We start from the raw sequence: 14697 nt of genomic DNA on the forward strand, positions 1-14697 counted from the left end.
ATGGCAGGGAGACGGGATACCCCTTCTATCTTTTGCATACAGCACTTCTACTATTGACCTTGTTTAGGAAGATAGCAAGGGTAGCAGAAGATCCCAAACCTTACTGACCGGACCTTGTCCAATGAAAATGTAAAGTATTTGAGAATACCGTGAGGGTGTGAAGCTAGATGGCGCTGGAGAGCGGACAAAGACAGGGGTGAAAAGGTCCCTGACCACACGTATTCGCAGCTAAAGTTAGAGTGAGCCCTCACAGCATAGAAATCGTGGTTGTCTTTAGGGTCGGACTGGCCCACCAGGGTACCCGGGGATCCCCCTTTGGGCTGTGACACAATAATGGGCCCCAATGATCAGGCAGACAACTCCATTGGAGTCCATCACTTGTCACTAGGGTGTATTTCTTATGGGATAATTCACAAAAAAACTGTTAGATCTTATAGATATGTCCTGTGTGTTCAATGATAACAACAATGAATATGATACAATTAAAATTAGACATGTACATGTTCTGTATAGATGGAGGATGGCCCTCAGGATCATTTTCTCTGGTGGGCCCAAGGAACCCCAGTCCGACACTGGTTGTTTTATGCAGGAACCTGATATAAAACTGGAAAACTTATAAGGGCCAAGGTGATGCTGGTTTTGGTAACACTATGACCCTAATAGAGAAAGAGGGTGGTCAAACCAAGAATGGGCCAAAGCTGGTAATTTGAACAAAATTAATGTATAATATTTAGTCAGTATTAAATTGTAAGTTAATAAACTGTTATTATTGCTAAGTTGCAGTTTTTGAATGATGTTTAATTGGTGAATGGTGGAGGCTCCTATATACGGACCCGGAGTGCCTTATGCCTGGTCTAGGCTGTTTATTATTTGAAAAACTTACCGTACATTCATTTGAAAGCTGAATAAAAGCAATTTTTATTGGATGGCTGCTACTTTTGAAGCTAGATACCCTATCCCCAAGTGCAGCAAGTCATATAAACCATATATTTATGTGGTTCATGTGATCACTGGTATATATTTGCGCTGTCCACGTAAAATGAATATAGCACAAACAAAGCAAATATGTGTTAGGGCAGACAAAGGCAGAGGGTTGAATCCAGCGTTGTAGAGGGTAAAACGGAATCTTGTTGCAAGTTTACTGGTATCAAAATTAAAAAGGTCCAATAGGTATGGAGTCCTAGTGTGCAGACAGGAGTGTGTGTCGGTCCAGTCGTGAAGCCTACGCGTTTCAGACGTGTTAGACGTCCTTAATCATGGCTGTTAAGGACGTCTAACACGTCTGAAACGCGTAGGCTTCACGACTGGACCGACACACACTCCTGTCTGCACACTAGGACTCCATACCTATTGGACCTTTTTAATTTTGATACCAGTAAACTTGGAACAAGATTCCGTTTTACCCTCTACAACGCTGGATTCAACCCTCTGCCTTTGTCTGCCTTTACCCATCGTGCGCCGACACGAGTTTCCGTGCGATGTCCACGACACACATGCCAAGTGTCAGGTGAGCTGGAGGATCTCTCCCCCATATTTTCTCAAATATGTGTTAAATAACCATTAGATATTAGCTGAAGGTTTGTGTAGTATACTTACTATAAAATACACTAACAATGACACTTAAAGCTTTGAAGGGAATTTTTTTTTTATATAAAAAGGTTAGTCAGTGTGATTAGTGCAACTTTTAAAATAGTTTTATTAAAAATTTGTTCTTAAAGCTGCATCGTTCTCTATGACCTGAATCTGTTAGTCCCGCGGATTACGGGTTCAGTGTCAGTGGGTTATGAACTTAGATGTGATGGATAACAGGTGGATCCTGCGTGTCTGCCCGCTGTCACTGAACCCGTCAGTCCCGCGGACTAAAGCTAGATATAGCTGCTATTTATAGAGAATATAGAGCAACTGTGTCTCAAAAAGTAAAACAAATTTTTAATAAAAACTATTTATAAAGTTGCACTAAACACTGATTGACCTGTTTATAAAAAAATAAAATAATTCCCTTTCAAAGTCTGCAAAAAGCCCTTTCGGTGTCCACAAGATCTGGCGTCTACTATGTGCAGAAAGCATTTATAACTTCAGCTAAGCGTTTGCAGAGCACAGTTCCACGCACAGATCCATTTTGCTGCTAATGCCGCTAGCTGACACTATCATCATTTTCTGGCACCAAGTTATAGATGGAATTAACAAAGTCTGCTTCCAACAATATCGGAGGAGTTTGGAACAGGGCCATTCTGACAGATCTTCATCCATCTGGAGCCCCTGGATCTCTACAATCCATGCCTGGCCCCTCTTCTCATTGTTTAGGCCCATTCTGAGCCTAACTGTTTGATTTATTACTTATGTCTTCTCCCGCTATGTGAGCTTTTATACTATTATTATCAGAGTATATTGGAATTGTTGCTTGCTTATAGCTCAGTTATATAGCTCAATTATATACATATGTATCTACTTTTTACCTTCACAAAATACGTTATTCATTCTACTCCATTCCTAATAATAGTAATTTAGCAGGGAATATATTAATTATGAAGACTATACAGCAGCATAGCTAAGGAAGGGCATATGCCCCGTGTGCTGGGTGCCGGGGGGCGCCAACAAGCCACTCTTCCTATTGACAGGGTATTTAGATACTGGTCTGGTTCAGCAAACTGAATCGTTGCCCCTGGGTGAAGGAAAGCCTAGCTACAACTCTGAGACTTTATTAGGTGCATGCAGCCTGGTAGTGTACCTACAGTTTCATGGGACAAGAACACCAAATAGTCTATTAATAATGTCAAAACCCTGACACTTAGGGCTTGTTAAGGGTAAGTGCATGTTGTCTACAAATTACACTTACAAGCTGCACCATTCATCTTCACTCTTCTGGGTCCCTCAGCATCAGGGCCAGCCTTTGGGGTGAGCGACCTGTGCGATCGCACAGGGCGGACCACTCCAGCAAGTGGAAGGGGGCGCTGCGCTGGCTCCCTTCCCCTGCTTGTGTTTCTAAAGCGCCCAGGCCCGGCAACTCTGCAGCTGCCTTGCACCGCTATGGTTGCTACAGTGGTAGCGACGTCACATTCAATAGTATCTGCGCCCTTAGGATGCAGATACTGTTGAACACTATGGCAGAGCAGGGTGGTATCGCCCTTCTTTGCCATTTACTAGGCTACAGGCCATTTTGCGCTAGGCTATCAGGCGCAGGGGCATGATCCTTGCGCAGGGCGACGTGATGACGTCACTGGATCACGCCGGCCTACGCAAATATACAGTTATGGAGCAGCTCCGTTCATCGCGGGAACGGGGCCTAGGTGAGTACAATTGTTTTGTTTTATATGTTTGGGGGGCTGTATGGCACTATCTACAAGGCGGAGGTGTGGGGCACTGTCTACAAGGGGAGGTGGGGGGCTGACTGTCACTATCTACAAGGGGGAGGTGGAGGGCTGTATGCCAGAATGTACAGGGGGGCTGCATGGCTCAATCTACAGGGGGGCACTATTTACAAGGGGGGCTGTGTGTCGCACCAAGGGGAGGGGAAGGGGGACATTATACTTTGGTGGCCCCTAAGGGGGCATTATACTGTGTGGGGGCCACTAAGGGGACATTATACTGTGAAGGGTTACTACAGGGGGCAATATACTGTGTGTGGCACTTAGGGGGCATTAGACTGTGTGGGCACTCTCAGAGGACAAAATACTGTGTCTTTAAAGGGGGTTATAATATATTATTAAATATCATTATCATACTGTATGGGGCAGCTATGGGGGAATTATATTGTATGGGGACACTAAAGGGGCATTATACTGTGTAGGGGGCAATATACAGTATGTGGGCACTTAGGGGACATTATACTGTGTGGGGGCACCCAAGGAGGCATTATACTGTGTGGGGGCACAATAAAGGGCATTATGCTTATACTTTTGGATGGGGCATTTTTTTTTATGATTGGGTGGGCGCCAAAAGAAAGTTTCACACAGGGCGCCATCTATCCTAAGGCCAGCTCTGCACTCAACACGCACCATCATTCTAATCTAAGCAGACCTCAGGAGATCAAGGTGCATCATGGGGGTAAAGTGTAAGTCATATGGCCTACCACACCATTAATACATCTCCTTCTATGTTTCTAGGAGCTCACTATGATAACTTTGTTCTTTGGTCCATTATGGAATTGAAATGTTACAACATGGCATAGCAAAATAAGCAGTTTTATGTATTCCCTTTGGTTGAATATTCCTCCAACATTGCACAAAATTAACAAAAACACTTAAAGGGGTTGTCCAGGATTAGAAAAACATGCCTGCGTTCTTCCAAAGCAGTGCCACACCTGTCCACAGGTTATGGGTGATATTGCAGTTCAGCACAACTCACTTTAATCCAACTGAGCTGCAATACCAGACACAACCCATGGACAGGTGTGGTGCTGTTTCTGAAAGAACACAACCATGTTTTTCGATTCCTGGACAACCCCTTTACGGGGAATGTATCACCTATATTTTTTTTCCAAATTAAAACCAGATAGTGAAACATTTTTTTTCTAATCTGTTTTTATTTGTTGATTGTAGATTTTGTACATTTTATTTTCTGTACATGATTATGGGGCAGTCATCTTTCCTGAGGAGCTGTTAACAGCATTGAGAGATATGATTTACAGCAGCCATTTGGATTATAGAAACCTACGAACAGGATGAGACCAATTTACCTCTATGGGAGAGTTTTCTAGGCATGCTCTGTGACCTGTGCATAGGTCATTGTGCAGGGAGGGGGAGGAGGGGAGCTGTGTCCATCACCTATTGTGAATAGTGGATTCTATGTTATCTATATAGAGGTGTTCGTTTTCATTGTAATCCTGCCTATGATGATAATGAGATGACTGCTGAGAAGTGATCACTACCGAACAGGAAGGGTCAGTCTATTATGAATGGTGGATCCTATGTTATCTATATAGAGGTGTTACCTGTCAGTGTAATCCTTCCTGTGATGATAATGAAATGACTGCTGAGAAGTGATCTCTACAGAACAGGAAGGGTCAGTCTATTATTAATGGTGTATCCTGTGTTATCTATATAGAGGTGTTACCTGTCATTGTAATTCTGCCTTTGATGATAATGAGATGACTGCTGAGAAGTGATCTCTACAGAACAGGAAGGGTCTTTATATTATGAATGGTGGATCCTATGTTATCTATATATAGATGTTACCTGTCAGTGAAATCCTACCTCTGATGATAATGAGATGGCTGCTGAGAAGTGATCCCTACAGAACAGGAAGTGTCAGTCTATTATGAATGGTGGATCCTGTGTTATCTATATAGAGGTGTTACCTGTCAGTGTAATCCTGCCTGTGATGATAATGAGATGACTGCTGAGAAGTGATCTCTACAGAACAGGAAGTATCAGTCAATTATGAATGGTGGATCCTGTGTTATCTATATAGAGGTGCTACCTGTCATTGTAATCCTGCCTGTGATGATAATGAGATGACTGCTGAGAAGTGATCTCCACAGAATAGGAAGGGTCAGTATATTATGAATACTGGATCCTATGTTATCTATATATATATATATATATATATATATATATATATATATATATGTAGCCTGTATGTGTAATCCGGCCTGTGATAATGAGATGGCTGCTGAGAAGTGATCCCTACAGAACAGGAAGGGTCAGTCTATTATGAATGGTGGATCCTGTGTTATCTATATATAGATGTTACCTGTCAGTGTAATCCAGCCTGTGATGATAATGAGATGGCTGCTGAGAAGTGGTCTCTACAGAACAGGAAGGATCAGTCTATTATGAATGGTGGATCCTGTGTTATTTATATATAGATGTTATCTGTCAGTATAGTCTGGCCTTTGATGATAATGAGATCACTGCTGAGAAGTGATCTCTACAGAACAGGAAGGTTCAGTCTATTGTGAGGCTTAGTGGCCAGAGTCAAAACTGTAAGGCTGGATTCACACGACCATGTTACGTCCGTAATGGACGGAACGTATTTCGGCCGGAATTCCCAGACCGAACACACTGCAGGGAGCCGGGCTCCTAGCATCATAGTTATGTACGATACTAGGAGTCCCTGCCTCGCTGCTGGACAACTGTCCCTTACTGAAAACATGATTACAGTACGGGACAGTTGTCCTGCAGCGAGGCAGGGACTCCTAGCATTGTACATAACTATGATGCTAGGAGCCCGGCTCCCTGCACTGTGTTCGGTCCGGGATTAGCGGCCGAAATACGTTCCGTCCAATACGGACGTAACAAGGTCGTGTGAATCCAGCCTTAGAGTTTAGAATTATTTTTTAACAGGTTCCCGACCGCTGGCCGTAAATATACGGCCAGCGGTCAGGGTCTCTAAAGTCCGGCGTATAGTATATATACGGCCGCACTTCAGAGACTGTGCACGCGCGATCGCGTGCACACAGCTCTATGCCCTGGCTGTTGCTAACAGCCATGGGCACTGGGCAGAATGTCAGGGGTCAATCTTTTGGCCCCTGAACATGTGATCGCTGTGACAACCAATCACAGCGATCACATGCATTTCTGCATAGAAAACAGTGTGCACGCGATCGCGTGCACACAGCCCTGTGCCCTCGCTGTTACCAACAGCTCTGGGCACTGGGCAGAGTATCAGGGACCAATCTGATGGTCCCTGATCATGTGGTCGCTGTGAAAACCTATCACAGCGACCACATTTGTTTTATTTTGACTTTTCTGGCAGTAAATCTCCTGCCTCTTTTCTTCTCCTCAAACATTGTTTCAGTTTGAGGAGAAGAAGAGACTCGGGAGAATTGCTGCCAGAAGATTACAGTGAAAAAAAATACAGTTACACTAAAACATTCTCTGTATAGATAGATTTCTATCTATCTATACAATCTATCTATCCATCTATCTTTTTTTCTATCTATCTACCTTTCTTTCTTTTATTCTATTAGAATAGGCAGGTAGGGAGTATATAATTATATATATATCCACATATATATAATATATATAGCAATAGCGGTTTATTTTTTTGTTAGCGGTAGTGTAGATATATATAGCAGTTAGTTTGTGTGTTTTATAAAAAAAAAAAAAAAAAAAAAAATTTGTTTAGTTAGTGTTAGTGTTAGTTACGTTATGGCGAGGAAGTTGTTTAGCGCCGAGGAGGCATACGCCATGCTGTGGTCTGAGTCGGAGACCGCATCAGAGATGGCGTCCGAGATGGAACCTGTTTTGGGCAGTGACGATGACAGCGTCACTTCAGGTTCATCTTCAGGGGACGTTGTCCCTGATGCAGTTGAAACTGCAGAACTTGAAAGCGCAGGGCCAAGTAGCGCTGTAGCACGGGACAGCCTGGTCCCTCCAGTCCAGGCTCTTGTATGGACACCTGCCCCATCTTTTGGGCCTAGAATCCACGGATTTACGGCCACTCCTGGCATAACCGTGGACAATACAAATTTTGTCCAAATGGATTACTTCCATTTATTTATAACGGACGACATCCTAAATCAGATTGTCCACGAAACAAATTTATATGCCACGCAATATATAAGGCAGAAACCTTCATCCACCCATGCCAGAGATTGGACGCCCACCAATTTGCAGGAATTAAAAATTTTTTTGGGGCTCACCCTAAATATGGGTATTGTCAAAAAGCCCTCCATTAGGTCTTACTGGTCAACAAGACCCGCCCAAGCCACCCCAGTATATTCTGCAGTAATGCCCAGGTCTCGTTATGAGACAATAATGAGGTTCCTCCACTTCAATGACAACGCACAGGCCCCCCCAAGTACCGATGCAAACCGGGATCGGTTGTTCAAAATAAGACCGCTAATAAATTCCCTGAACAATTTATTTCTGCAACTCTACACCCCTGAGCAGAATGTAAGTGTGGACGAATCCCTCCTCAACTTTCATGGCAGACTCAGCTTTCGCCAATATCTACCTTCAAAAAGGGCAAGATATGGCGTTAAGCTCTACAAATTGTGTGAAAGCGGGTCAGGATATACCACCGCCTTCAGGATTTATGAAGGGCGGGACCGCACAATAAATGTTCCTGGATGCCCCCCTGATCTTTCCACCAGCAGTAAGATTGTGTGGGAGATAATGCAGCCTCTGCTTCACAAAGGGTACCACCTGTACTGTGATAATTTTTATTCCAGTGTGCCCCTGTTTAGGCATTTGCATGCTGCAAGGACTGGGGCATGTGGTACCATGCGCAAAAACAGAATTGGTTTTCCACAGCAATTAGTGGGGAAGCGCATGGTAAAGGCGGACTCCTGTGCTTATGCATCTGAAGAATTGCTGGCGGTCAAGTTCAGGGATCGCAAAGATGTGTATGTGCTAAGCACGATTCATACCGCAGGAACAGTGGCAGTGAGGGAAAGAGGGGCAACATCGGACAAGCACAAACCAGTGAGCGTGTCCGAATATAACAAGTACATGGGGGGGGTGGATTTAAGCGACCAGGTTTTACAGCCCTATTTAGTAAAACGCAAAACTAAAACCTGGTACAAAAAAGTGGCCATTTATCTGTTACAGGTGGCCATCCACAACTCATTTGTGCTCTATAAAAAAAACAGAGGCAGAGACACATACCTGGATTTCCAGGAGAAAATTATTGAAGGCCTCATTTTTGATGTTCAGGACACCCGAGAATGCCCCCAGTCTGAGGATGTCACGCGACTGACTGAAAGACACTTCATCAGTCGGATTCCCCCAACAGCAACCAGAAGCAACCCCCAGAAAAAGTGCCGCGTCTGCAGAAAAGACGGGCACCGCAAAGATTCCCGATATTTCTGTCCCTCATGTCCCTCGCAACCAGGCCTGTGCATTGAGCCATGTTTTAAAAAATACCACACTGTTCTGAATTATTAGATTTTAGTTAATTTGTTGAAAATATATTTGCCCTACATTACGTTTTTATTTTTCCCATGATTTTACTCCAAGGGTGAGGGAGGGAATGGGTGGGGGGTGGATGTCATGTTTGATGTTTTCTAAAGTTCATCTGCTGGAGAGCTCCATTTGCATTAACCTGAAATTTCTTATTTTAGAAAACCCCAAAAAATAAATTCCCATTATACCCCTAGATGAATATTTTGGGATTTCTGCTTCAAGAGCAGATATTTTGGAAGTGTTATAGAAACTCTGTTGAGTTTTGTAAAACCAGCTTTGAAAAAAAGCGATTTGTGAAATAATCTTCTTCTATCCTCCGCCCTCCTACATCTCTATGTGATAAATAAGGCCACATATTTGGTATCCCCGTGCACGGGAGAAGTGGCAGAATGTGAACGGAGATTAATTTTGACCGTGGTCTATACCGTGTGTGAAAAATGCTGGTATAAACTGACGCATTTGCTAAAAAATTGCTAATTTTATTTTGATCCATCTTATTCAAGAAACTTTCAGAAGAAAACTGGACTGTCTAAAAATATGATAAACCCCTTGAAGGAAACCTTGTGGGGTCTACTTGTGTGAATGAAGTCGTTTATGGGGTGTTTCTAATGTTTCAGCAGCATTAGGCCCCCCAGAAAACAGTATGCGGCTATAAAATCAAGTGCAGAATTCCTGGACCGAAAAGGCCAAAAAGCCTCCTTTTATGCCAAGCCCTGGCACATGCCCGTGAATAAAGCACACATATTTGGTATCCCCATGCACGGGAGAAGTGGAAGAATGTGAAATGCGATGAATTTTGTCCGTGGTCCATTTTGTGTGTGAAAAAGCTAGCATAAACTGGCGCAATTGTTAAAAAAAAAAGGTAATTTTATTTTGTTCCATCTTATTCAAGAAACTTTCAGAAGAAAACTGGACTGTCTAAAAATATGATAAACCCCTTGAAGGAAACCTTGTGGGGTCTACTTGTGTGAATGAAGTCATTTATGGGGTGTTTCTAATGTTTCAGCAGCATTAGGCCCCCCAGAAAACAGTATGCGGCTCTAAAATCAAATGCAGAATTCCTGGACCGAAAAGCCTCCTTTTATGCCAAGCCCTGGCACATGCCCGCACAGCGAATAAGGCACACATATTTGGTATCCCCATGCACGGGAGAAGTGGAAGAACGTGAAAGGAGATGAATTTTGGCCGTGGTCTATACCGTGTGTGAAAAATACTAGCCTAAACTGACGCATTTGCTAAAAAAGTGCTGATTTTATTTTGTTCCATCTTATTCAAGAAACTTTCAGAAGAAAACTGGACTTGCTAAAAATATGATAAACCCCTTGAAGGAAACCTTGTGGGGTCTACTTGTGTGAATGAAGTCATTTATGGGGTGTTTCTAATGTTTCAGCAGCATTAGGCCCCCCAGAAAACAGTATGCGGCTATAAAATCAAATGCAAAATTCCTGGACCGAAAAGGCCAAAAAGCCTCCTTTTATGCCAAGCCCTGGCACATGCCCGCACAGTGAATAAGGCACACATATTTGGTATCCCCATGCACGGGAGAAGTGAAAGAATGTGAAAGGAGATGAATTTTGGCCGTGGTCTATACCGTGTGTGAAAAATACTAGCCTAAACTGACGCATTTGCTAAAAAAGTGCTGATTTTATTTTGTTCCATCTTATTCAAGAAACTTTCAGAAGAAAACTGGACTTGCTAAAAATATGATAAACCCCTTGAAGGAAACCTTGTGGGGTCTACTTGTGTGAATGAAGTCATTTATGGGGTGTTTCTAATGTTTCAGCAGCATTAGGCCCCCCAGAAAACAGTATGCGGCTATAAAATCAAATGCAAAATTCCTGGACCGAAAAGGCCAAAAAGCCTCCTTTTATGCCAAGCCCTGGCACATGCCCGCACAGTGAATAAGGCACACATATTTGGTATCCCCATGCACGGGAGAAGTGGAAGAACGTGAAAGGAGATGAATTTTGTCCGTGGTCTATACCGTGTGTGAAAAATACTAGCCTAAACTGACGCATTTGCTAAAAAAGTGCTGATTTTATTTTGTTCCATCTTATTCAAGAAACTTTCAGAAGAAAACTGGACTTGCTAAAAATATGATAAACCCCTTGAAGGAAACCTTGTGGGGTCTACTTGTGTGAATGAAGTCATTTATGGGGTGTTTCTAATGTTTCAGCAGCATTAGGCCCCCCAGAAAACAGTATGCGGCTATAAAATCAAATGCAAAATTCCTGGACCGAAAAGGCCAAAAAGCCTCCTTTTATGCCAAGCCCTGGCACATGCCCGCACAGTGAATAAGGCACACATATTTGGTATCCCCATGCACGGGAGAAGTGGAAGAACGTGAAAGGAGATGAATTTTGTCCGTGGTCTATACCGTGTGTGAAAAATACTAGCCTAAACTGACGCATTTGCTAAAAAAGTGCTGATTTTATTTTGTTCCATCTTATTCAAGAAACTTTCAGAAGAAAACTGGACTTGCTAAAAATATGATAATCCCCTTGAAGGAAACCTTGTGGGGTCTACTTGTGTGAATGAAGTCATTTATGGGGTGTTTCTAATGTTTCAGCAGCATTAGGCCCCCCAGAAAACAGTATACGGCTCTAAAATCAAATGCAAAATTCCTGGACCGAAAAGGCCAAAAAGCCTCCTTTTATGCCAAGCCCTGGCACATGCCCGCACAGTGAATAAGGCACACATATTTGGTATCCCCATGCACGGGAGAAGTGGAAGAACGTGAAAGGAGATGAATTTTGTCCGTGGTCTATACCGTGTGTGAAAAATACTAGCCTAAACTGACGCATTTGCTAAAAAAGTGCTGATTTTATTTTGTTCCATCTTATTCAAGAAACTTTCAGAAGAAAACTGGACTTGCTAAAAATATGATAATCCCCTTGAAGGAAACCTTGTGGGGTCTACTTGTGTGAATGAAGTCATTTATGGGGTGTTTCTAATGTTTCAGCAGCATTAGGCCCCCCAGAAAACAGTATACGGCTCTAAAATCAAATGCAAAATTCCTGGACCGAAAAGGCCAAAAAGCCTCCTTTTATGCCAAGCCCTGGCACATGCCCGCACAGTGAATAAGGCTCACATATTTGGTATCCCCATGCACGGGAGAAGTGGAAGAATGTGAAAGGAGATTAATTTTGGCCGTGGTTCATACCGTGTGTGAAAAATGCTAGCATAAACCGACGCAATTGTTAAATTCTTGCATTTTTTTCCAATTTTGCCCACTTTAGTGAAAAAAAAAAAAATGATATATACTGACAAATGCCACTAAAACAAAGCCCTATCTGTCCTTTAAAAAGAGTGTAAAATTCAAAGATGAACTTTATTCACCTGCTGAGTTATAGTCATGTAAAGAAGCGCATAGCAAAATTGTGAAATTTGCTCTGGTCATTTAGCTGTAAAACAGCCTAGTCCTTAACCGGTTAATATAGATAATGACAGAGAAAATAAAACAAAAAAAAAATCACAAACAATTCTTAAAAAATAAGCTGAACATAGAAAATTGATTTAAGCAATAGGTCATTTTTTTGATGACACGCTCCCTTTAATGCTTTTTCCATCTGCAGCATCTATCAGAGTGAAACCTTATATCTGTGGTACTTGGGTAGCAGCGATCATGATCCTTTAATCTACCCAAGTGTGGTCATCACGAGATATAGCAATTCCCATCATTGTTTTTAAATGAAGCTTTTGTCCTTACATGAACCCTTTAAACCATAATACATTAGATCACCTCTTTATATACAGAGTTGACCCTTTAATACTAAAAAAATGTTACGATAATGTAGACCTAACGGCAGCAGAACAGACCTGCACCAAGGCTCTTAGCTGGACAGAATTACCTGTAAATGAGGATGTCATCTAATGAGCTGTTGTACTGAATCTGGTACATCCTTATTCCAGGGATGTGACTCTGGGGAGGCCATTGGATGAGCGCCGAGGATGAGGTCAACTCTGCAACCACAACCTTCCTATCATGCAGAGATTTCGTTTCGTTAGAAGGAATGCTAGACTTGGCAGGCGTCAGTATATCAGAAAGTCCTGACTCAGTTTCCTTATCATAGCTGGTGCTGTTTGCAAGATTAGGGAACTGGTTGACTACAAGTTCCACATTTGCTGTAGTTTCTCCTGCAGCATTGGATGCAATGCAAGTAAAACTCCCACGATCTGTGAACCGTGTGGTAAAAATATCCAAAGTCCCATTCTCATATGATGTAGTCCTAGTTGTATTAGATACCAGTTTCCCATCCGGAAATATCCATCTTACATATGGATCAGGATCACCTACCGCTTTGCACTTTAAAGAGACACTTTTACCTTCCATCACCTCCTGCCTTGAAGTCCGATGAATTATCATAGGAGGTTCACAAACAAATTCCTCTTCTTTTATAGACCAGAAGTATTTGCCCATTAGCTCTATGGGGGAGGCACAGGTTTCTAAATCATCCTCTCTGGTATGCCGTCTTAGCCATACAAGTTCACAGTTGCAGTGTAGAGGATTTCCCCCAAAACTAAGCACCAACGAACTTAAAGGGGAACCTTTAGATTTGGCATATACGGGAATCCTAGAAAATAATGGATCTGGTGGGATTTTTTTTAGTTTGTTGGAGGTCATGTCTAATCTGGCAAGTTTATGAAGGTTGGAGAAAATTCCCTCAGGAACATATTCAATGAGATTGTGATCAAGGCCAACCGTATTAACACTCGAAAGCCTCCCGATAGTCTCCCATGGTATCTCTATCAAATTGTTGTAAGACAAATCTAAGTCTTCCAATGTGTCGATAAAGTCATCAAATGATCCCGGAGCAATGTAGTGGAGCTGATTGTTGCTCAATATCAAATGTCTAAGATTGACTAAGCCTCTCAAATGTTCTTCATTGATAAAAGTTAGCCGGTTGCTGTCCAAATGTAAGGCATGGAGCCCTTTTAGGTCCAAGAATGCATAAGACATGACTTGACTAATGGTATTTCGGGAGAGTGTTAAGTGAATGAGGTCTGTCATGTTAGCAAAGTCCTTTCTTCTGAGGGTGGTTATGAAATTGTCCATGAGCCGGAGCTCTGCTGTCCTCCTGTCAATACTGGGGGGAACAAATAGAAGGCCTGTCTTGGTACAAAGGATGGTGAAGGACGGGGAGACATTCTGGCAGGAACATCTCTTGGGGCACATCATGGCCTTTACAGATGTGCTTATAATGAGCAGACAAATAGCCAGCCTTTCCATGGTCAGGTGTAGAACCTGCAAATGAAACACAAAAGGATATTAAAAATGGAGCCATCTCATCCACAGAAGATATTTTATACAATGGCTAACCCCCCCAGCTGTGCAATATTATACAGTGGATCCCAATTATGAGACGTAGAATTTCAATGTACTATGCACTAAGCGGCACTATACTGGCCCTAGGTTGACTGTGCCCTGTGCAATTATTTCTATGGATGCCCCACTAATGGTTTAACATATAGTGCCCAAATAATACAATCATATTGTCCTCAATTAATATTACCGTAAGGTGCCCCAATAAAACAAAGAAATCAGACAGTTGCCTAATTAAAGGGGTCCCTGGGCATTTCATATGGATGTCCTATCCTTAAGATAGGCCATCGATATCAGATCGGTGGGGGCCGACACCTGGGAGACTTCACATTCCGCTACAGATGTGTACGATTCAGGGCCTCAAACATTGAAGAGGCTGCAGTGTTCGTTGCCGTGGCCCCTTCAGTCAGCTGAAGGACATAGTCCTGGAAGACGGCCCCCCACCGATCTGATATTGATGAACTATTCTAAGGATAGGCCATTAGTATGAAATTCCTGGAGTACCCCTTTAAAACTTTCCATTTA

General features: G+C 42.6%; 1 protein-coding gene across 3 annotated transcripts in view; it reads right to left on the reverse strand.

The window, feature by feature from the left end:
- LOC142658809 (leucine-rich repeat and fibronectin type III domain-containing protein 1-like protein) overlaps positions 1-14697 on the reverse strand; it is a 361275-nt gene that overhangs the window by 52159 nt on the left and 294419 nt on the right. For all 3 annotated transcript variants that reach the window (XM_075834428.1, XM_075834429.1, XM_075834430.1), the window contains one exon: positions 12701-14094. In XM_075834428.1, the coding sequence (XP_075690543.1) occupies positions 12701-14079 (1379 nt within the window). In that variant the 5' untranslated portion in view covers positions 14080-14094. The remainder of the gene's footprint in view (positions 1-12700; positions 14095-14697) is intronic.

The sequence above is a fragment of the Rhinoderma darwinii genome, chromosome 8, assembly GCF_050947455.1.
Source record: "Rhinoderma darwinii isolate aRhiDar2 chromosome 8, aRhiDar2.hap1, whole genome shotgun sequence".
NCBI classification, from domain to species: domain Eukaryota; kingdom Metazoa; phylum Chordata; class Amphibia; order Anura; family Rhinodermatidae; genus Rhinoderma; species Rhinoderma darwinii.